This window comes from Plodia interpunctella, chromosome 5 (genome assembly GCF_027563975.2).
Source record: "Plodia interpunctella isolate USDA-ARS_2022_Savannah chromosome 5, ilPloInte3.2, whole genome shotgun sequence".
NCBI classification, from domain to species: Eukaryota; Metazoa; Arthropoda; class Insecta; order Lepidoptera; family Pyralidae; genus Plodia; species Plodia interpunctella.
Window position 1 is genome coordinate 2,030,367 of NC_071298.1, and position 23,085 is coordinate 2,053,451.

General features: G+C 36.3%; 2 protein-coding genes and 1 long non-coding RNA gene across 5 annotated transcripts; 2 read left to right on the top strand and 1 right to left on the bottom strand.

Annotated features, from left to right (window-relative positions):
* Positions 1-29: 29 nt before the first annotated feature.
* Positions 30-6,997, bottom strand: LOC128670325 (uncharacterized protein). 2 transcript variants are annotated; one of them, XM_053745897.1, is made up of 9 exons: positions 6,861-6,997; positions 5,668-5,841; positions 4,472-4,593; positions 3,890-4,002; positions 3,401-3,624; positions 2,746-2,952; positions 1,502-1,679; positions 759-971; positions 30-530 (listed from the first exon to the last, which is right to left on the bottom strand). In XM_053745897.1, the coding sequence occupies exons 2-9, from the start codon at positions 5,698-5,700 to the stop codon at positions 400-402; spliced, it is 1,221 nt and encodes a 406-aa protein (XP_053601872.1). In that variant the 5' UTR covers positions 5,701-5,841; positions 6,861-6,997; the 3' UTR covers positions 30-399. The 2 variants fall into 2 exon arrangements, with proteins under 2 accessions (XP_053601872.1, XP_053601871.1); XM_053745896.2 differs by lacking the exon at positions 6,861-6,997 and adding an exon at positions 6,256-6,461.
* On the top strand, positions 6,623-22,511 carry TfIIFalpha (Transcription factor IIFalpha). Of its 2 annotated transcripts, XM_053745894.1 has the most exons (14): positions 6,623-6,840; positions 6,922-7,097; positions 7,842-7,976; positions 8,752-8,853; positions 9,610-9,678; positions 10,452-10,570; positions 11,271-11,390; positions 12,028-12,039; positions 13,053-13,161; positions 13,598-13,663; positions 13,965-14,110; positions 20,610-20,723; positions 21,369-21,465; positions 22,286-22,511. In XM_053745894.1, the coding sequence occupies exons 1-14, from the start codon at positions 6,817-6,819 to the stop codon at positions 22,491-22,493; spliced, it is 1,497 nt and encodes a 498-aa protein (XP_053601869.1). In that variant the 5' UTR covers positions 6,623-6,816; the 3' UTR covers positions 22,494-22,511. The 2 variants fall into 2 exon arrangements, with proteins under 2 accessions (XP_053601869.1, XP_053601870.1); XM_053745895.1 differs by lacking the exon at positions 12,028-12,039.
* LOC128670326 (uncharacterized) lies at positions 16,314-19,247 on the top strand. Its single transcript, XR_010369910.1, has 2 exons — positions 16,314-16,847; positions 18,602-19,247. It is a non-coding gene; the product is annotated as an uncharacterized LOC128670326 (long non-coding RNA).
* Positions 22,512-23,085: the final 574 nt, after the last annotated feature.

Below are 23,085 nucleotides of genomic sequence, written 5' to 3' on the forward strand. Positions count from 1 at the left end.
ATCGGGGGTGATAAAAATAAAAACACAGGTGAAAAATAACACATATCAATATTTATATTGTTGGTGGAACTAACAATACAAAAACCGAACTGTAGGTTCCACTTAGGTCCAATATCTCTTAATACAATTAAATAATAAAGTGATTTTAGTTGTACTAGTACAAGCTGGTCTCAGCTGATATTATAAATGTGAAAGTAACTTTGTTTGTTTGTTATGTTCTTCACGCATTATCTACTGGACCGATTGTTATAAAATTTGGTACACGGATAGAAAATAACCTGGAATAACACATAGGGTACTTTTCATCCCGACATTCCCACGGGAGCGAAGCTAGTATTAAATAACAACAAAAATACTTATCATTTTATTTACAAACATACATTTTACGCAGTCCAACGTTCAATCGTCGTCTGATTCAGAATCATCAGTTTCAGATCCGGATTCGGAATCGCATTCCGAATCGGATCCGAGCCAGGTCGGCAGCGGCGGCTGCTCGATTAACGTCTTCCATTCCGTTAACTTATGCAGATCTGGAAATAAACTACTATTAAGGGGCCATCCATAAATTACTAGCTGCCCGACCCGACTTCGTTCGGGTAAAATCATAATAAACCTTCCTCAGGAATCACACTATCTATTGGTGAAAACCGTACAAAAATTAGTCTTTAGTCGGTAGTATTTGAATTTATCGCGTTCATACAAACAGACAGACGCGACAGATCGATTACGCGATGTGTATAAGGATAAAATATTCTTACCTAAACTATACATATCACTAAGATAAAACTGCTTGTCCTCTTTTTCCAACACTCCCCCATACAAATACAATGTCGACTTTTGAATCGCCATCATAGCGGACATCCTGGGCGTTGGTCCGCGCCGAGGCTCTGTCCCGGCCGTGCGCTCGGCGGGACGTGCCGCGGCGGCGGGCGCCGAACCCAACTTCATTGTAAACACTTCATCTGTTACCACTGCAAGGGAAAAAAAAGGGGAGTTAAAAATGTCTTTAAAAATCCTACTAATTGACCGAGTAAGGTCTGACATTCTACTCGGGGCAAATATACATTTTTTGCAAGTATATATGTAAATGTATGTATGTTTGTAACGCGATAACTTTCGAACCGTTGGTCCGATTTTGATGACATTTAAAAGGGATGTAAGATATGCCAATAGAATTTTATAGTTTGTGGGGCATCAAATCGGTTCACTTGTTTTTGAAATATTCACAATTTTGTAAAAATGTATTGTGTTCGCGAGGTCTAAGTTCGCGGCGAACAACTAGTATTATTAATGCGAAAGTATGTGTAGACGTGTATGTGTTACATACACACACACATCTTTGTTACTCTTTCACGCGAAATCTACTGGACGGATTGAGGGTCACAGGGCAAGTGACATATTTGGAAAAAACGTTGCTTAATGTGGGCAATAGAACAAACGTCAACAATTAATGATGTATATCATCCTAAATTGAACAAAGAATGCTGAATTTGAAACATACCTGTAACAGCTTCTTCTTTCTTCTCCTCACTCTCCTGCACTCCACTCGCTATTGCACTATCTGTAGCAACTTTATCTCCTTTCAAAGTCACGCTGTGCCATTTGCCAGTCTCCAGGTCTAACATGAGGAGTTCGTCACTCATCTCGCCTCTCAATTCTTCCTCTGTCTCTTCTACATCCTGTTAGTGTAAAGAAAAGCAATATTTAACAAATAGTGGCCTGTACTGACGCTACATAATAAAATAAATAATCATAATTGAACGAGCGAGCGAAGTCTACAAATCGACTTGGGGCAAAAATACATTTTTGTATGTTTGTCTGTATATTTCATCATCATCATGGGGTGCCATCTTCGAATTGAAGTTTGGAGGTCAGCATATGTATATTTGTAACGCGATAACTTTCGAACCGTTGGTCTGATTTTGATGAAATTTAAAAGATAAGTAGGATCCGTCAATATAATTTTTAAGTTCGTGGGGCATCAAAATCGTGTAAGTCGTTTTTTGACATGTTCACAATTTTGTAAAAACTCATCAAAATTTATTGTGTTCGCGGCGAACAACTAGTATATATGTTTTTAATAGCTACAACATGTGCTCACATTTAGTAATTGAGTTTAGTTAACTTTAGTACAATATAACATGTATGTACGTCATCAACTATGACCTAAAGAAAGACGACAAAAACTCGGAGTACACGGCTTTGCCGTGTACTCCGAGTTTTTGTGAGATTATGAGAACAGACCCAATTGATGTGGTGGACCAAGAAAACTACGTAGACGACAGACAGAGTAAATAAATGAGATAGAAGATTTCCAAACAATTTTCCGACACAATCCGGATAATCTCATACAAAGTGGTAGAGAGATTATGAGAAGGTATGAGAGATTATGAGAACAGACCCAATTGATGTGGTGGACCAAGAAAACTACGTAGACGACAGACAGAGTAAATAAATGAGATAGAAGATTTCCAAACAATTTTCCGACACAATCCGGATAATCTCATACAAAGTGGTAGATTGAGTAATGAGAAGAAACGCGACGTCTCGTTTCTTCTCATGTATTTCAAATAAGCACATCTCTTTCTTGAAATAGAACATATGACGGGGTCTCCTGTCTACAGGGACAAAACTAGACAAAAATATAGTATATCTGTATACTAACCCATCAATTCGCATTAGGCCCGCGTATCCATCCGTAGGGGAGACCAGTGTCCCAGCAGTGGGGATGATAGTAATACTCACACTAACGCCCCCGAAGACGTACCCCCTCCCGTGTGCGGAGGCTGCAGCCTGCCCCGCGCGGGCCGCGGGCGCCCGCACGCCTCCGCACAGGCTGCGCCACGCCAGCGCCCCGCTCGACCGCCCGCTCAGCTTGAACAGGTCTGTGTGTGTGTTCGTGCGCTCGGTTCTCCCTTCACGGACGCGAGAGAAACCGCCGTAGACCAATATCTGGAAATCATGTTGATTTAAGTCTAAGGCGGCTCTTAGACCATCAATTATATTATGCAATAATCATTAATAAGGGTGGTTAAAATTATAATATATTACGTACCTTGATTGATATATTATTAGAAAAAAATTGTAAGAAACAATAATGGTAAGCCCTTCTGGCATGATAGGGACTAACACTGTTCAAAGAGTTTCTTTCGGAATTTCTTCTCAGCAGTGGTCATTCCGAAATGCCAGTAGTTTGTAGCTTGTGAGATATCTATTTGATATAAAAATTTACGTAAAAAAGTGCCTGTGAAGGTCTAATTTCTGCATAAATGATTTGAATTTGTAGATAGCAGATAAGATTATTGATGTAAATAAAAAAAAATTAAACTGTATCGTTCCTCGGCTATTTTATACTATTTAGTGATAAGTGTAAACCGAAATTGAAGTCACAAAAACTCACCCCATCGCTCCCAACCGGAAAGAGGACACAAGCTGACCTAGCGCTGGGCCCCCTACCAGACACGACCACTTTACTCCACGACCGCGTGTCCAGACAGAACGCGTACAAGTCGTCGAAGTAGCGGCACTCCCTCCCGTCGTCCGCGTACCCCCCAAACACTATGAGCCTCCGCCCCACTAACGCCATCCGGTGCCCCGAACGCGGAGACGGACCGTCTTTTGCTACTACCTGAGAAAAAAAAAAAGTTTTTTACAAAATACTTAACATAAAACATATAGAATATAGATAGAAACAGATAGAATAGATAATTAGATCGAGAGTTATGGAAACAGGAAGTAAAGAAAAAGAGGCCTATGTCCAGCAGTGGGACGCAAAATATAAATGTAAAAAATAAATAAGAAGCGGCGGCATTTGCTTTCTTCATCATTGGTCCCAGCTTATTTCTTTGTATGTAAACCAATCTCTGTTTAAGACTGCTGGGATAGTTACCTACCTTCTCCCATTTCTTGTCAGCCAGAGAGAAACACCATAAATCTTTGTAGTGGTGAAACTGTGTCTCACTTGGGCTGGTGAATTCTCCACCAAAAATCCATAGCTCCCCTCTGAAGAATTAAAATCAGAAAAATAATTGAAATTATATAAAATTATAAAACAAGGAGACTCATGTTAAGAAGTGACTCATGGACAAACATGATGCAGTGAAAGGGAAATTGTAGATCAACAAAAATGTAAATTTATATAGGTGAATTTCCATAGTTATGAAAATTAACCACCATTTAACTTGGAATAGAGATCTATTTGGAGTTACATAATAAGCACTAAACTAACACAGATTGTAGTAATATTTTGTAGGTATAGAAATAAAGAATATCTTTGAACTCCTTTGGCAACTTTTTGACCATGACTAGGTTTTCCATACAGCTCTCTCTACCCATGTTATATTGTGTTGATCTATGAATTTAATTGTATATGTACATCCAACACAACCAATCTATGTACATCCAACATAACAACAACCAATTTACAAAAATTACTCTATAATTTTTGTCTTAATTTGATTTTAAGACATACTTATTAGCAGGTGTTGCGACAGCTTGATGGGCGCTCCGAGGCGGAGGGGCTCCTGGGGCTTTGAGCTGCTTCCATGTGTTGTTGGTGGGATTGTAGAACAGCAGCTCGTTGTACACTTCTGTCTGGACAAACATATGTTACAGCAGATTTGTTTGAACATGAGAATAGTTCTTTTTGTATTTTTTCAGGTAGTGCTTGTAAATTTTGAGGAATATTGCCATATTTAAATATGTAAGCACTAACACAGTACTGATTGATTACGATGTGTAGCTCTAATCTCCAGTGAATATATTAATTTCATCAAAATTCATTCAGATTTTTTTTTATTTTGGCAATTCGGATGCATGTAATGTGTGCAATAAAACTGAAGATTTGCTTCATGTTTTGTTGGAATGTGATCAGTACTCAAGCTTAAGAAATAAACTCCTGCGTGATCTCTGTTTGGGCAATGGTGAGATCAGCATTACGATGAACAAACCGTTGTCTCAGGAGGCCAGATGTATTTATACATTCTGGAGAGGGGTGATGACACAAAGGCAGACATAATAGCAAATAAAATGGAATTTCCCCATGTGGCTGGCATAGTCGCACCAAGCAACTGAAGCCTTGACAAAAAATAGATTTAAAAAAAAAAATTAATTAATAATATATAACATTATTCTTTCCACAAAATACATTTTAAAATTTAAGTATTCACATCCATGGGGTTAAGACATTCACAGGCTTTTCTCCATATGGAAAAAAGAGTCAATTTACTTTAAATGCACAATTCACTGCAAATTTGGGCAAAGTTTGGCAATTTGAAATTGAAATGTTTATCACCTATTTAAAAAAGTTTTTACTCATTTATATATCAGAAATTTGGTGTTTTTGAAAGAAAATTAAAAGTGTACCCCACAATAATAATAATTATTATTATTATAGCTTTAATTCCATTTCTGGTCCCCAAGGATAAAAGCCTCCTCCAACTTTTTCCACCCACACACCCACAAGAATTATTAATATAATTAAAATTTATAAAAAGAGAGATAGGTAATTAAAGTGTTTAATTATTTTAAAATAGAAATAAAGTAACATGATGATATATCCTTTGATATTGACGATGAATAAGATCCTAGTCTCATTCCATATTTGAGAAATTAAAAAAGAAACATGAAATTAAAAAACACAGTAATTCATTAAAAATCATTAATTACCTGTTGGCCATTATGATATTCCCCGCCAAACATGATAAGTTCATCTTTAGTAGGATGCGGAGTAAACGTAGCATATGCTCTGGGTGTAGGCGGACCGAGCAAAGGTTTTTCTGTCGCTGCTGAACGTTTTGCCTCCTCACGTTCGATTTCAGCTATCACTTTGGCTATATCCTCCTAAAAGTCACCCTTACTTCTGTATTTACCCATTTTATTGCAATGATGAATCGAATAATGATAACAATGAATGCTGTTAATAGCTAAACTAATAAACATTATTTATTAACAGCATTACGATTTTTAGCATTCTAATAATATGAAGGTATCTCAAAATAAAAATAGATCCATATTAATATTATAAATGCGAAAGTCTGTCTGTCCCACTTTCACGGCTAAACCGCTGGACCAATTTTGATGAAATTTAGTATGCATATTTCAAACAGGCTACTTTTTCCAAAAATCAACCCCCAAATAACTATAACGGGTGAAAGTTTAGATGAAAATTGTCTGTTCTGATTTCGCGAATAAATTAATGCGGGCGACGCCGCGGACAAGAGCTAGATAATTGCAATGTTTTTAGGCATAACTAACCTCACCCAGATTAGCGAGTTCTTTTTTCAGTTTATTGGCCAGTTTCTTGTCAGTTTTAGCAGCGGTTTTCACAGCACCACTAACTTTATTTTTATTCTTCTTTTTACCCATTATGTATATTTATTTATTGACAATGGAAATACAAAAAATCAACAACAAACAATTCAATCTCGCATGGCCGGCCCGGTACCGCTGATCATAGACTAGATAGATTGAGTGACAGAAAAAGGGAATAGTTCCAATTTGATCCGGTTACATTGCATTTGGGTTACATTCGTCCGTGACGTCTATGGTCTATGATTTTCTGTCTTTTTTGACATAGACATGTCTTGCTTGACATTAACATTGACACTTCGTTCAACCTGTCGACCGACTGTCAAATTGATTTTGTGTTTGCTTTGCATTTTTGCATTGCAAAATTCTAAGTATTAATTTCGTGAAGTGAAAATTAGATTTGTATATATGATTAGCAAAATATTTATCATTATTAATGAAATTTACTTACTAATGTAAATAAGACAAATACTATTTGTATAGAAGACGCATAATATATTTTTCAAAATGAGTAGTGCAAGTGGGTCCTCGGTGAGTTTTAATTTCCTTACCTTATAATTGTGTTGCTGTTCCTGTCCTATATATATGTTTACACAGCCTTTACATTTACAGCAATCACCTATCGTCCAAGAGTTCAAAATACGCGTGCCAAAGAATGTGAAAAAGAAGTATCATGTGATGAGGTTCAATGCAACACTTAACGTAGACTTTGCAAAATGGACACACGTCAAGATGGAGAGAGAAAACAATATCCGAGAATTCAAAGGAATAGAGGAGGAGATGCCCAAGTATTTTTCATTTTAATTTAATTTTTGTTATGTCATTGCCTGTAAATTTGAAATAGGCACTAATACTCATTTGGTTTTTTACTGTTTAAATGTTGCATGATAAATTAAATACTAGCTGTTGCCGCAGCTCCACCCACAGTAGCCTATGTTTGACCTAAGGTCAATAATTATGTATAACAAAATTCATCAAAATGGGCCCAGTAGTTTAGCCATGAAAGCGACAGGCTGAGATAGATCAGAGATTGGATTTATGTTTCAAAGTCCTATTTAAGACATATTCTTCTGGATTACATTGTCAACTGTAGGCTTATAAGAGGTTTAAAACTAAAGTCTAATCTAAATGTTGCCCTACTTTCTCTTTGACCATTGTTCTCCTAACTTTCATATCTTAAAGTTTTTGGAATGCTTTGCCCAAGGCTGTTGTACTATTGTTTTTCTATGGGCAATGAAGATATTTTCTGTCGTATTCTATTTATACCACTCTTTTAAATATCTGCTTGTGTAAAGATTTACATATATATACACAATAGTATGAAAAGATATTTTTACTTAGAAAAACAATTAGTGTTTACAAAATAGGTAATCCATACTAATATTATGAAGAGAAAAGATTTGTATCTTTGTTTTTCTTTTTGTTAAGAATAAATTCAAATTCTATTGTACCAATTTTGGAAAAATTTGACATAGATGAATACTACTAATCTACTTTTTCATTATGATTTTACTTATATATAAAGCTTTCAGATACGGAGCTGGTTCAGAATATGGCCGAGATGTCAGAGAGGAAGCGAGACGCAAGAGATTTGGGATACAGTCCCGCAAATACAAGGTTGAGGACCAGCCATGGATTCTGAAAGTGGGAGGCAAAACCGGAAAAAAGTGAGCAGTCATTAACATGTCAATCTATTCAAACCCATTGAAAATTCACCCAAATTACTGTAGCATAAAGCACAATTCCATGAAGAGCCTATTGACATGAGGTTTGAGTCAAGACAGATAAATATCTTTTTCAGATTGACCTTCAGTCTTTTTATCTATTCATGTTTTAGTAATATCATTGACTTTGTATAAGTCTTAATATGTAAAAATTTACTTTTAAAAAATATAATACTAGATATTGCCCGGGGCTTTGCTCCCGTGGAAATTTTGTGATAAAATATAGCCTATAGCAATTTTGGATAATGTACCTTTCTAATGGTAATTTTTGGAATTGATTTGGTAGTTTCGGAGATTATCCGCCTCAAATATACAAACTCACAAAGTCACAAACACTTACCTCTTTATAATAAAAGTATAGACAATTGAAAATCCATTACAATCTGTAACACTAATAGTTGAGTTGGCACTTGACTTTTTGAGAACAAACCAGTATTTTCATACTGGGTGCAATCCCATGTATGCTTATAGGATATTTTCCGGCAGAGATTTATCAAAAACAAATAAAAATATAAATGGCTGAATGTGTTCTAATTTCATTTTAATAACACACAAATGGCCTATTGTCTTCAATTACTACCTTCGAGGAAAATGAATACTAACTTCTAATTCTTAGGACTATTTTCTACAAGTAGGGTTCTTGTCTGGGCCCTTTGCGTGTGCAGAGTCTGAGCCTCTGCATTCGAATTTATATTGATAATAAAATACATTTGTTCAGGTTCAAGGGTATCCGCGAGGGCGGTGTGTCAGAGAACGCAGCCTATTACGTGTTCACTCATGCGGCTGACGGTGCCATAGACGCTTACCCTTTACAGGAGTGGTAAGTACTTTACGAAGCCAAAACAAAGACACGCCTTATTCCCACTTCTTTAACAAAATGTGTGTGATACGCGGGGCAGAGGCAGGCAAGTGGGGTAAGAGTTACTGCCATGGCGCCGCCTTTGTCTGAGCAGAAAAAGAAATAAGCTCCCACCCTCGCCACTTACTGTGCACGTTTCATTATACCTGTGCATTAGTTGATACAGCGGTCTTATATATTTGGCCCGTGGCTATATATATGTATATATTATAATCAGCACTCGGATCACAATCATAACCTGTTTTGATATACCTTTTGACTATGTACATTATGTACTTTTATATATTATTAAAAAAAAAATTGTAAGAAACAATAATGGTAAGCCAATCTGGCATGATAGGGACCAACACTATTCAAATGAGTTTCTTTCGGCATTTCTTCTCAGCAGTGGTCGTTCCGAAATGCCAGTAGATTGTGAGAAATAACTATAAATATAAAAATTGACGAGGAAAAGTGCCTGTGAATGTCTAATTTCTGAATAAATGATTTGATTTGATTTGGAAATCGCGTCGATTTTATTCAAGTCACCTAAAGCTATCTAGCGGCAAGCAGTTGCGTACACAAGTGAATTATATTGCCAAACGTTGTTTTTTTTTCTTCGAAAATTCGAGAAAAGAGAGTAATTATGTCAATGAAACACAACATAACACAAGTCTCGAACTGTGTGATTGGTCCTAATATGTTTATTTATTTAAATTATGAGATTTCAATTTTCAGGTATAACTTCCAGCCTATTCAGCGGTATAAGGCTTTATCTGCGGAAGAAGCCGAACAGGAATTTGGAAGGTATTAACCACATGAACCATTGCTTTTCTGTAATTAATTAAGTTAAAAATCAGGATTGTAATTTTTTTCTTATAGTATTTTTGCTAACATTAATGTCATGCCAGCTCCACACTGTCACCGAACTCGGACACAGGTCGACGTGAATGCGTAAACATTGCGTAATTTGTATGAGTGCTTTTATTTGCTGCAATTAAAAAACCAGCAATGTATACCGAATCCGCCAAGGTTCGACAAACTTTTCGACGATATTGTTGTGCCGGCACCAGATTTTATTTGTATCGCCAATGTATATTTGCCATGACACCGACATCTAGAGGAGTAGACACATACAGATTTGTTAAATTTGGTGACATACCCACAACGTTAACACTATCGGGTCCAATTGCTTTAAAGCCGTCTAGGAATCTCCTGTAATACAGATCTAGTGTTGCCGAAAAATGATTTCATCGCTATCGGTAGTTGGCCTTGAAAAATATAAAAACTATCGGTATCTAAACTCGTGAACGAACGGATGACACCAGTCAGAACTCACCCTGATATCACCCCATCACGATTGAGAAGGGGAGCTCAGATCGATTCTCTTTTTGGGAAATTTTCACGAAGTTTATTAAGGAAGTCGAAACCCACAATTGAACAAATATTTGACTTTTTTAAACAAAATTCAACTTTAAATACTGTAAAGATTGTTTACATATTAGGACTCGTAATAAAATAACAGAGTATATTGTGTAAAACGGAGTTTATTGTATAATAATGGCGATATATTTGCACAGGCGTAACAAAGTGATGAACTACTTCTCGCTGATGTTCCGGAAGCGCATGCGCGGCGACGAGGCCGCCGACGACGCCGACGAGGACAGCGACAAGAAGACGAAAGGGAAAGCGAAGAAAGGTATGTCTAAAGATAGATATTTACCAAAAAAATGATACAAAACATTTGAATTTGACAAAAAATATAATATTACATAAAATATAACATTTGTGGGTAGAGTTTCATTTGTTTTGTTTATCCTTTCTTACATGTATGCCGTACAAAAATAGTATGTTTTATAATACGGCTACATCGATTTGTCGTGTCGATATACGTTTATCGTGAAGACAAATTTAATCGATAATTGATCCCATGTAGGGAAAACGATATATTTCTCTTCGTCGACAAATTTTGTCTTTTCTATCGATAAATTTATCGACTTGTCGCATGCTAGCCCTGCTGGTTTCAAATTAGTTGACAATAAAAATAATTTTTATTGACTTTTATACTATTGGTTGTGAATTTTATAGTCTCTATATGTGGGGGAGTCGGGACGGTCCGATAGTTACTGAATATGTTAGTTTAATATTTTCTTACTAATATTATAAATGCGGAAGTAAGTTTGTTACCTCTTCACGCTCTATCTACTCAACCAATCTTCTTGAAATTTTGTATACATTTAGTTTGAATTATGGAGAAGGACATACCTTTAATCCTGGAAAATATTACGCGAGCGAAGCCGCGGACAAGAAGCTAGTTTATCATAATCATGACAATCAAAATCTTGCGTCAAAAATTACATTATTTTATAGAAATTTATAGTATTTCGTTTTGTCAAAAGACTTGAAGATCTCGGACATGGACGAGCTGATGGAGTCGGGCGACGACTCATCTGACTCGGAAGCTGTGGACAAGGAAGACTCTGACTCAGGCGCCAAGAAGGCCAAGGACAAGAAGAAAGGTGAGTCACATCACAGTACGACCAGTCCTCGATCGCCTTTCACGTTGCATCATATATACATATACATAAAACCATTCATATATATTTTTTTAAAGTTGAAGCGTGTTTTGGAACTATAGCACTTTATAATAGGTTCTTGACGTCGACAGAAAGAGACAAAACATTATTTAGCTCATACTATGCAATCTAATTCTGTTTTACTATCGAGAGTGCTATTGCTAACGCTGGTTTCAGACTTTATAGCTAACACTGGTGTCAGATTTCAAGTCGCCTAAAGGAGTCTGGTATGTCTTACGACTAGCGCCATCTAGTGTCAACCGACTAGCGAACAAACTTATGCCTTTAGTCCACGTTATTAACCATATTTGATACCTATCTAAGAAAGAAGTTATTTAATTTTTTTTCATCTGGCTTGGTGCAGGCGTCGCTGCTATTGAATTTTATCAAGAAAATAAATTTTAGTAATTTTTGTTAACGATGCATTCAAAAATTGTAAACGTTTATATGAGTCTGCCGCCCATAACGCGGGAAACAGTCATATGGCTGTACTTTGTGTTTGTCTGTCTGTCTGTCTTAAAGTGTAAAAAAATGGTTTATTAACGAACTACTTTATTAAAATATATTTTTTTTCATGCAGTCCGCCCCCCAGGTAAATGCAGGATACATTTTGCTGTAGTTAAAACACATATTTTCATATTATGTTGTGCTAGCACGTTCAGAATCTGTTAACATCCCTATTAGAAATATTGTGGTCTATTGAAGTAAATAGATTGTAGTTACAGAAACCTAAATCCCACTAATATAAAGGCGAAAGTTTGTGATTATTTTTGTCACTTCTTTATGCTAGAACGACTGGGAAATTTGGCAATGAAGCCTTGGATTAACACATGGGGTAATTTTTACCCCGCAAGTACGCGATTTGATTAAAAAGTAGATAGTATATAGCGCTTTATAAAGTAGATTACGGCACTACTGTAATAAAATTAGGCAAGTTTTTTTTTTTAATAATTACGCGGGTAACACCGTGGCGTGCATTATTAATAGTGCATATTATAATATTATAGAAATATTAGCTAATGTTGCACTTAGTTTAGTGAATTAGTTTAGTGAATATAGAATTATACACACACATACTCAATCGAATCTAATAAGAACTTAATTTTGAAAATAATAATGAGATTAAAAAAAAATGTGGAATCGGGCGGAAAATTTCGGCCGAACTGGCATGGTCTCGATAGCTCAGTGGTTAAGAGCACTGTCCCGGATAGACAGGGGCGTGGGTTCAACTCCCGCTCGATTCCAGATTTTTTAAATCTCATTAGCATGTGTTAAATGTATGACAAATCCATTTAATAAGAACTTGATTCAATTGACTATGTGTGAGTCGGCGAAAATAGTTCGGAGACGTATATGCTTGAAGCCAAAGTCAAGCGGAGTAAAAAGAAACTTATTTCTTTGGTCTGAGCGATTTCCCGGTTTCTTCATCAGCCTATAAGCGTCTCAGCCCTGGATCCGCTGTAATACTTTTTCTTCGCATGGTCCTCGGTCTCCTTAGTTGTCGTCTCCTATCTAGATGTCTAGGATATCAAAATGAAGCGCTGTTTTGAGATTGTAATATGTGGCCCTATTTTGCCTTGAACTGAATATCGTTGTTAATTAAAGTTGCGGCCACGAAGAAGAAAAAGAAGGTTGAAGACGAAGCATTTGAGGAAAGTGACGACGGGGATGAAGAAGGTCGAGAAAGGGATTATATATCGGACTCATCGGAAAGGTATATTTCTTTTATATTACTCGCTCTTTTATAGTATGTACCTAATGGGCAGTGGTCACCATAACCTTTGGACTCCTGATCACCAGGTCTATCATAATATGAGATTTAACCTCCTAACTAATATTATAAATGCGAAAGTAAGTTTGTTTGTTACCTCTTCACGCTCTATCTAGGGCTTTCATCCCGGAAAATTAACACGGGCCAAAGATAGTTAATATGTTAAATGCGAAAGTCTGTCTGTCTCGCTCTCACGGCTAAATCTCTATGTCCATTATAATTTCAAATGAAAATATAGTATTCTATTAATGTGCAAAATATATTACTAACGTGGGCTGAATTGCGGGCAACAGCAATAGCGTTTGTTCTGTCCTTTGTTATTTTAAAACATAAAAAGACGAATATATATTAAAATAACATTTTGTATTTTTTTTTTCAGTGAGTCCGACCATGAGATGAAGGCGAATAAAGAGCTCAAAGGAGTCGCGGAAGAAGATGCACTCCGGTAATGTCTTATCGAGTGTGTTATTGCTAACACTGGTGTCAGATTTTATACAAGTCGCCTAAATGTATTTTCTTTCTAATTGAACAAATCGGATTTTTGTTGCTTCATTATGTAATGGAACTTCACATAATGAAGCAACAAAAACCAGTATAGTCACACCTTAATTTGCTTAGATCATATTTTATTAATAAATAAAATAAACTGATATAAATGGAATGGTAACGTGCGTCTAGGTAGGACCTCAATATTATTAGAATCTATGTATGCATGTATACAAACGTCTTAAATATATACGAATCAGGAAACTGCTGACCTCCGACGAAGACTCCGAAGAGGAACAGGAACAGAAACAAGAGTCGGAGCAAGAAGACGAGCCGACAAAAGAAGGAGAAGAAAGAGCTAGCAAGCTCACCAAGAAGAAAAAGACTGAAGTTAAGAAGGACAAAGGTATAAATAAATAAATAAATAAATATTTAGGACAAATCACACAGATTGTGCTAGCCCCAAAGTAAGTTCTAAACTTGTGTCATGGGATACTAACTCACCGATACTATATTTTATAACAAATACATATGTAGATAAACATCCAAGACCCGGGCCAATCAGAAAAAGATCATTTTCCATCATGACTCGACCGGGGATCGAACCCGGGACCTCTCGGTTCAAAGGCAAGAACTTTACCACTGCGCCATCGAGGTCGTCAAAATATATATAGCCACAGTGTAATTAGATTCAGTTGTTCATCTGCCTTGGTAAAGGCGACACAGCCGCCAGCGACGACTATGCGGTCAGGGTTGTCACAAAATGTGAAAAACGTGATATTGTGTCTATTATTATTTATTTTTTTTCGAAAAATTGTGTCGCTTGATTTAGCTTTCGTCATCACGCTACAATGGAATCCCGGTTAGGTCAAGATGGAAAATTATCTTTATCAGATTCACCTGAGTCTTGGATGTTTATCTATGTATGTATATGTAATAGAATATAGTATCGTTGACTAATTCAACGATCCTATGACACAATTCTCGAACTTACCTTGAGGCTAACTCAATCTGTGTGATTTGTCCGTATATATTTATTAACTCGTAACACGTCATACGGAACGTTGGGAACGACCTCAGCCTTAGTACAACTTCGGTTATAATCTTCTCTTGTTTACGAATCGAGATAAACGAAAGATATTCTTTCAATGTTTCTTTTATATTTTGAAGTTGTGAATGATGTAATTTGGGATGATATATAATTCTTCCTAAATTGGATTTAGAATTTAGAGAAAACACAACATTTATTGATTACAGAAATCTATCATGTGTATTTGATCGTTTCAAATTCAAATTACAGTTGCGCTCAGCGCTGCGTTGAGTGTGCACGTACATCGGGTCTGTTATCGTTTTTGTGGCGTAATATAAAACTACCTTCAGCTATGGAAAATAATAGTGACGGCGACATACAATTGAATAGAAGTTTGGAAGTTCAAGAAAAAACGAGCAGGCAGGAAAGTGATGTTGTTGAAGAGATAGAATGGGATGACTCAAACTTCAGGAATACTGAGAAAAGGAAGACTAGGGAAGATGAAAGTAATAGTGAGGAAGGTTTCCAAACTGTTACCCGCAGAAAGAGGGCAGCGAAGCGTTTACTGAGGAGTAACTCCCACAAGGGCCAAGTTGAACCATCAAGAGGAGAATCGCAATATATTGAAAGATATGAAGTATGTATTACTTCTTTGGAGATTTTACCTAAGCAAATGGCTATGGCAAAGTTGCTGAGAGGTGAGAATATTTCAAATATTTTGAGAATAAAATATAAAAGCCCCTATAAGGTTCTCATTCAAGTAGAAGACGAAGAGACGGCAGAAAAACTGTTAGGTTGTCAAAAAATACTTAATATGGGATGTAGATGTCAGATGACTACGGAAACCAGTTTTTGTTATGGTATTGTGAAAAATGTTGATTTAGATATGACAGAAAAAGATTTAGTGGATGTTGTAGAATCTTCAGCAGAAGTTGTCTCAATTAAACGTTTAAATCGCATTGACGCAGATGGAAAATGGGTACCGAGTGAAACAATAAGACTATGTTTTAAAGGAACCATTTTACCCCCATATATAACAGCATATGGATGTAGATTCAAGGTTGATACCTATATATTCCCTGTAACTCAATGTTCCGGGTGCTGGAAATTTGGACATGTAGTCAAGTTCTGTCCCACGAAGAAAATTGTTTGCCCTAAATGTGGAGAGAACCATGAAAATTGTGAAATTAAAGAATTTTCATGTGCCAATTGTAAAGGTTCCCACTTGGCCCTAGACAAAATATGCCCCATTTACCAAAAAGAGAAATTGATTCGCTCTATTATGAGTAAGAATAATACCACGTATAGAAAGGCATTACTTATTTATAAAGAAGAGATGGCGGAGAAAGAAGAGTCAGAGTCTGAGATCATAAACTGGGAAATGGAACCGACCCCTGCACAAGCAACTGGTATGGACACCAGCGCCTCACAGCCTGCCTCTGTCCCAATTTCCGGTACTTCTCAAAATACTTATAGCAATGTTGTAGGGGCTAAAACAATGGTCCAGCAAACGCGACTAGATAGTGAAGAAACTCCTGCCTCATATAATAAGAAGAAAAACGACAAAAAGAATAAAAAAAGGAAGAAACGAAGGGAAATCTTTGCAACACGGAAAAATGTTCTATGGAATTCGAGGAAGTCGAAATGGGTAATAATAAAAAACAGGAATCACAACGAGCAACTCAGCAAGAAAGAAGATCAAAGTTTAGAATAATTTTTGAACGTTTTAAAGATATATTATTGTCTAATGTTTCGGTGGGAGAAAAAATTTTTTTGTTGCTTCAGTTGATTGTTGAACAATGTAAAGTTGTTTTAAAGGATATGTTTACCGATGGAGAGATGTTAGGCAAAATTTTTAAACTTTTTAATGGATAGACCTATTAAAAATTTTACTATTAATATATTACAGTGGAATGCACAAAGCCTCAGACCCAAATTGGCAAGTTTTGAAACATTATTGCAACAAGAAAAAATACACATAGCCATTTTGAGTGAAACATGGTTAGAGCCTGAAGCCTGTTTGAAGATCCACGGATATAATATTTACAGAAGGGATCGGCCTGATACCTATGGAGGAGTTGCCATCATAGTTCACAAATCGATTTCAGTACAGGTATGTCCTTTGAACTTAACTAACTCGGACATAGAAATTTTGCATATCAAAATTCTTAACTGTAGTTCTTTGGAAAATGTGTTTTCTATCTACTGCCCGCAAACTGTCGCTACTGGCCCTTCCGATTGGGATAGTATATTCTCTTTGTATTCAAAGAAAACTATAATCGCTGGGGACTTTAACGGCCATCATACTAATTGGTCATATAAGACTGATACAAGGGGAAATCAACTTCTGGACTCATCACTAGAGAACGGGTTTATATCTGTAAATGATGGAAGTCCAACAAGGATTAAACTCGTCAACGGGATCCTCCAAAAATCGTCACCCGACATAACATTTATTTCTTCAGACATTGCACTTAATAATACATGGCAAGTAAGCAACGAAAATCTAGGTAGTGATCATATTGTTGTAAAAGCTTCTTTGAGTTATCAGGATCATATTCATTTTGTTAAAAGTAGGAATTACAAGAGTGCTAACTGGGAGGCTTATAGGGACCATTTAAAAGATACTTTCTGTATACCTCACCTCAATTTCGAAAATATTCAAGAAAAATATGATTATTTTCTTGAGAAGGTCAACGAATCCGTCAATAAGCATATTCCCTTTAAGAAGGTATGTACAGATCCCAAGTCTAAATTTAAGCCAAGGGACTACTGGAACTCTGATCTCTCTAAAGTTATTGCCCAACGTAGATTAGCGCTAAAAGAATTTCGGCGTAATCCTACTCCTTCGAATCTTTCACTATTGGAAAATAAAATAATTGAAAGCAGAAAGTGTATTCAAAATGCTAAGTTCAGATGTTACCAGAAATTCTGTGACAATTTAGATGGGCAAACGTCTCCTCAGGAAATGTGGAGGCAAATGCGTTGGATTAAGGGATATCAAAACCAAAGATCAAATATATCTGACGAAAATAAGGAGAAGTTATTATGCTCTCTTACACCTGATTTCGTAGCTAATAGAGAATATTTAAGTAAACCTACTATTACGAGTAATAATACACAGTTAGACTCTAAATTTACGTTGAGTGAGTTTAAAAACTGCTTGAAAAGAAAAGATACAGCTCCCGGCGACGATGGAATAACATATTCCATGATTTTTCACATGCCTGATAATGCGAAGTTGTTTTTATTGAATATTTTTAATGACATTTTCTGTACTGGTCATGTACCCCGTCAATGGCGGGATATTAATATAATTCCTATCCCCAAACAAGGTAGTGTAGTGACAGAAAATCCAAAGTTAAGACCAATATCTTTGATTTCATGTATCTGTAAGATTTTCCACGCCATGATTTCAAGAAGACTCGAATGGTTCAGTGAGAAAAAATCGATACTATCCGTAAATACAGTAGGATTCAGACGTGGACATTCTTGTTTAGACTGCCTTTCACGACTTGTCACTTATATTCAAATAGGATTTGCTAAAAGTCAACCAACACTAGCTTGTTTCCTTGATGTAGAAAATGCCTACAATAATATATTAATAGGAAAGCTTATTAATTTGCTTGATGAACTTAATATTGGGGCTAATATTTGTAATTATCTGTGGTCGTTTCTTACCGAGAGACACCTGTCGGTGCCAAATGAAAATAAGGATAAAATGGTTACCAGATGGACTAATAGAGGCTTAGCGCAAGGTGACCCTTTGTCTCCTCTTTTATTTAATTTGGCCACTTATAAAATTTGTCAGCAAATACAAAATGTTATTGTTGGTCAGTATGCAGATGATTTTGTATTGTATTTCAGTCATAAGGATTTCAGTTGTTGTGAGGATGAAATTCAAGCCGCTTTGGATGTAACCGTATCTCTTTTAAATGATTTGGGATTGGAGCTATCTTCAAGTAAGACAAAACTATGTGTATTCAGTAGAGGTCGTAGGCAGCTGGTACCCAATGTTAAAATAAATTCGGTGACATTATCTTCCAGCGAGTGTATAAAATATTTGGGACTATGGTTGGACAAAAAACTACTGTGGAGCAAGCATATCAATGAAGTAAGCGAAAAATGTTTAAAATTTTTGAACATTTTAAAAGTACTAACAGGGTCATCTTGGGGAGTACATCCTAATCATATGCGAAAATTATATTTATCACTTATTAGAAGCAGACTGGACTATGGAAGTGGCTTGTTTGGAAATAGTGCTCAAACACATTTAAAAAAATTAGACAAGGTTCAAAATCAGGCTTTAAGAATCATAGGAGGTTTCCTTAAGAGCACGCCCATACATGTGATGGAGAGTGAATTAAGTATACCTCCCCTGTATATAAGAAGAGTTCAGTTGACATACAAACATTGTTTGAAATTTCAATCAATTTCAGAAAACGAAAGTGTAAACCTTCTTGATAAGTTAAGTACTCTGTGTCAATTTAAATACTGGAAGAAAAAAAAGAAACCACTGCTAGTAGAATGTTATGAAAAAACCAAACATGAGATTATCCATTCATCTGCTCCTCTGGAAATGTTTACTTTGAATATTTGGGTCTCAAGCATAGAGTACAAGATTGAGATTAATTTAAAAGCCGTCAAACAGGCAAAAGCGTCTTACGACGCGAGTGTCCTCAAGTTTGAAATAATGAATGAAATCCAAGAGAAATATTGTGGATGGCACATGTTGTTCACTGACGGGTCGAAAAGTGATGAAGGGGCAGGTGCGGCTTTTTACGACTGCACCACCAATTTCTCTGAAGGTTTTAAGGTCGATCCCTGTCTGTCTATAATGTCCGTTGAACTCATTGCAATTTTAAAGGCAGTATCGTACATAAGAGGGCTGGGTATACAAAGATGTGTCATCTTCACTGATAGCAAAAGTGCGCTTCAACACCTGGCTCGATGCGCCTCTGGAAATAGCAGAGGTATATCGATAGCCTACGATATTTTGGCACTTTTGTATGAAGTAGTTCAAACCGATGTTGAGTTAAGATTGCAATGGGTTCCATCTCATATAGGTTTGGTGGGCAATGAGAAGGTTGACTCATTAGCAAAAGAAGCAAGGACCAGTGGTTCTAGCACTACTATTTCACCGGATTATGTAGAAAAGTTTTCTAAATTCAAAAATATTACCTACAATTTATGGAAAGAATATTTTAACCGTAGATCATTGGAGAAAGGAATTTGGTATAAAACGCTACAGAGTCAACCTCCTCAAGTGCCTTGGTTTAGTAATGTAAAACTTAGTAGAAATTTAATTAAAGTAGCATTTAGACTTCGTTCTGGTCATTATTTATGTAATAAGTTTAAATTTATGATGAAAAAATCAGATACTCCTAACTGTGAAAGATGTGGTGTTTTAGAAGATGTACAACATATACTCATTGATTGTATTAAATATAAGTGTGAAAGGGATCAACTAGTGAGAGAATTAATGTTAAACTACAATGATGTGGGACTTGCCCAGTCAATATTGTCAAAACCTAACTCGATAGTTGCAAGAAAATTTTACGAGTTTGTGTTTATATTTTCTCAGAAGTAGATCTCTTAATTAGGGTACGATAGGGCTGACATGCCATTAAGGAAAAAGCCCTGTAAAAAAAAAATAAAGAGGAAAAAAAAAAAAAAAAATTCAAATTAAAAATTCTTTATTCAATTTAGCATGATATACATCACTTATTGACGTCATAAAATTACCTAAACAAAGACCACAGCAGACTTCCAAAGCGCAGGCGCAGAAGAAGCTTCACCGCGGCCTCTTCTCCAAGGACGTCAATGAACAAATGTAGGTCTTATAAAAAGGTATAAAAATAAACATATCTTCTAGAGTCGAGTACGGAGTTCAGTTCGGATTCAGACACGGACCCGGAGAGCGGCGCCAACAAGAAGCCCAAGAAGAGCAAGGGCGCCGCGCAGGACAAGAACGCGGCCAATACTTCCGGTGAGTCGCTTAATGATAATACCAACATGTTAAACGATTTATGTAGCTTTTTAATTTTTTTACAAACTTTTATTTAGCTTCAGTACTGTAACTAGACGACGACACACATCTAAAGAGTTATGATAAAAATAAAATTCAATTATTTTATAAGGCGCGATGCATTCACGCATTTTTTTTTTGTATTAAAGAAGAACAACATTTTATACCAGCCAGTCTCAATTATAAGAAATTTTAAATAAATAAGTATGTAAAAGTGACCGGTATATTTTGATATAACACGACTGAATTGTTTTTTGATTTGCTGATTGATGTTTGTATCCAGTGAGATTCGTATTTATTTCAACAGGATTAATTTTTTCTCCTAAGGGTACATAAATACTCATAAATATTCATACAATATTTCCGCCCGCATTTTCACGTACTTTCACACTTTTTTTCACCACCCCCATTATAGTAATTTGGTTGATTTGTGAAAACTAAAGTAGTATATGTTTGAACTGGGGCCTTTGACTACATGCATAACAAATTTCATCAAAATCGGCCCAGCGGTTCAGCTTTGAAAGGGGAACATACAGACTTTCGCATTTATAATATTAGTATGTATTGGTTAAAATGTGTAACGTGTAACATATATATGTGGTGTAGCGACTGGCAGCGCGGGCGCGCTGGCGGCGCTCGCGGCCGCGCACGCCGCCGCGCATCACGCGCCCGCCAAGCGCCCCAAGCTCGATCCCAACTACGTGTGAGTATATCTAGGGATACTACTGACTTTGGACTCGGTGGGCAAACTGGTGGTGGTGGCTTACACTCATATAGACGCGGTGGGAAAAATGCTGGATGTGGCTTACAGTCATTTTGAATAGGGGGAAGAGAAACTGTAAAATTATAAATAAATAATAAAATTGGGATACTTTCAGCTTTTTCGTAACTAGATAGGATTAAATCGAATATAAACCAAGTAAGATAATTAACAAGTTAACATTTACAGACAACTAGCGATCCGTCAAAAAGTAGCTTATGGGAATAACCTGAAGGTTTCGTCTATCTCTGTGCCATATATCATCAAAATCCAGTACTTTTTGAGTTTATTCCTTACAAGCAAAAATAAAAATATGAATTTGACGACCTCCGTGGCTTAATGGTCATCATGCCGGACTGCTACACTGGAGGTCCCGGGTTCGATTCCCGGTCAGGTTAATGATCTTTTTCAGATTTACCTGGGTCTTGGGTGTTTATCTAGTATATGTTATAGAATATTTGTTGAGATAGTATTCCATAACACAAGTTTCGAACTTGCTTTGGGGCTAACTTAATCTGTTTGATTTGTCTCTATATATATTTATTTATTTAATCTTTTCTCTTTATAATATTAGTAATTAGTTAATAATTAGTGCGCCCCAGGGCTTCACTTCCGTGGGAATTTCGGGACAAAAAGTCGTCAACTACGTGTATGCAAAATTTCAAGAAGATTGGTTAAGCTGGTAAAGCGTGATATTATGGATAGTACGGATTACAACATAATTTTTCTTCCGTGCGTGAAACATCTCAATTTCTTTTTATAGCAACGAATGCGGCGTAACCGAGGAAGCGGTACGCAGATACCTGGCGCGCAAGCCCATGACGACCACGGAACTCCTCACCAAGTTCAAGTCCAAGCGGTCGGGGGTCCGCAGCGAGCGACTGGTGGAGACCATGACGCAAATACTCAAAAGAATCAACCCTGTCAAACAGAATATCAACGGGAAGATGTATTTGAGCATAAAGTCGTGAATAAATTGATTTTTAATATTTTTGTTGTTTTTTTTTATGCCTTTGGAAACAGATGTGATAATTATGTAGGATTTTTGGTTTTTTTTTCAACTTTGAACAATTTGTTTTGGATAATACAAACACGTGTTTTTTTTTAATTGTTAATTGTAACTAAATTTATGTAACGAAATACCTATTTCAGTTAAAACATGTTTTCTCTCTCAATGTAAAATATAAAGGGAAGAACATATTTTATGACTAAAAAATTTCATTACAAGCCTCTGCTAGATTAACTATTGTAGTAGGCTGTATGGGCTTAGGTCAATAGATCCATTTGCATCTCCATAAGGATAAACAAGATTTTTTTTTTTATTACTATTGTAATACTTCGCAGACTTAGGGGATGCTTTCGAATAGGATATCACATACTTTAATTTGGTTTTTGTTGTTGTATTTTGTAACACTCACACGCTTTGTTTATGTCACCGTGTAACTAATGTCACTGTCGCCGAACTCAAGACACATTGCGTAGTTTGTATGAGTGCTTTTATTTGACGCAATGAAAAATCAGCAATGTATACCGAACCGCCCAAGTTTGGCAAACTGTTCGACG

Bases quoted from the DNA above. Each gene is read 5' to 3' on its own strand.
- LOC128670325 (XM_053745896.2), bottom strand. From the start codon at position 6,366: ATGGGTAAAAAGAAGAATAAAAATAAAGTTAGTGGTGCTGTGAAAACC. The intron at 5,842-6,255 runs GTTAGTTATGCC...GGTGACTTTTAG, and splicing joins AACTCGCTAATCTGGGTGAG to GAGGATATAGCCAAAGTGAT. The intron at 972-1,501 runs GTATGTTTCAAA...TTTCCCTTGCAG, and splicing joins GAAAGAAGAAGCTGTTACAG to TGGTAACAGATGAAGTGTTT.
- TfIIFalpha (XM_053745894.1), top strand. From the start codon at position 6,817: ATGAGTAGTGCAAGTGGGTCCTCG. The intron at 14,111-20,609 runs GTATAAATAAAT...CATATCTTCTAG, and splicing joins TGAAGTTAAGAAGGACAAAG to AGTCGAGTACGGAGTTCAGT. The intron at 20,724-21,368 runs GTGAGTCGCTTA...TATGTGGTGTAG, and splicing joins GAACGCGGCCAATACTTCCG to CGACTGGCAGCGCGGGCGCG.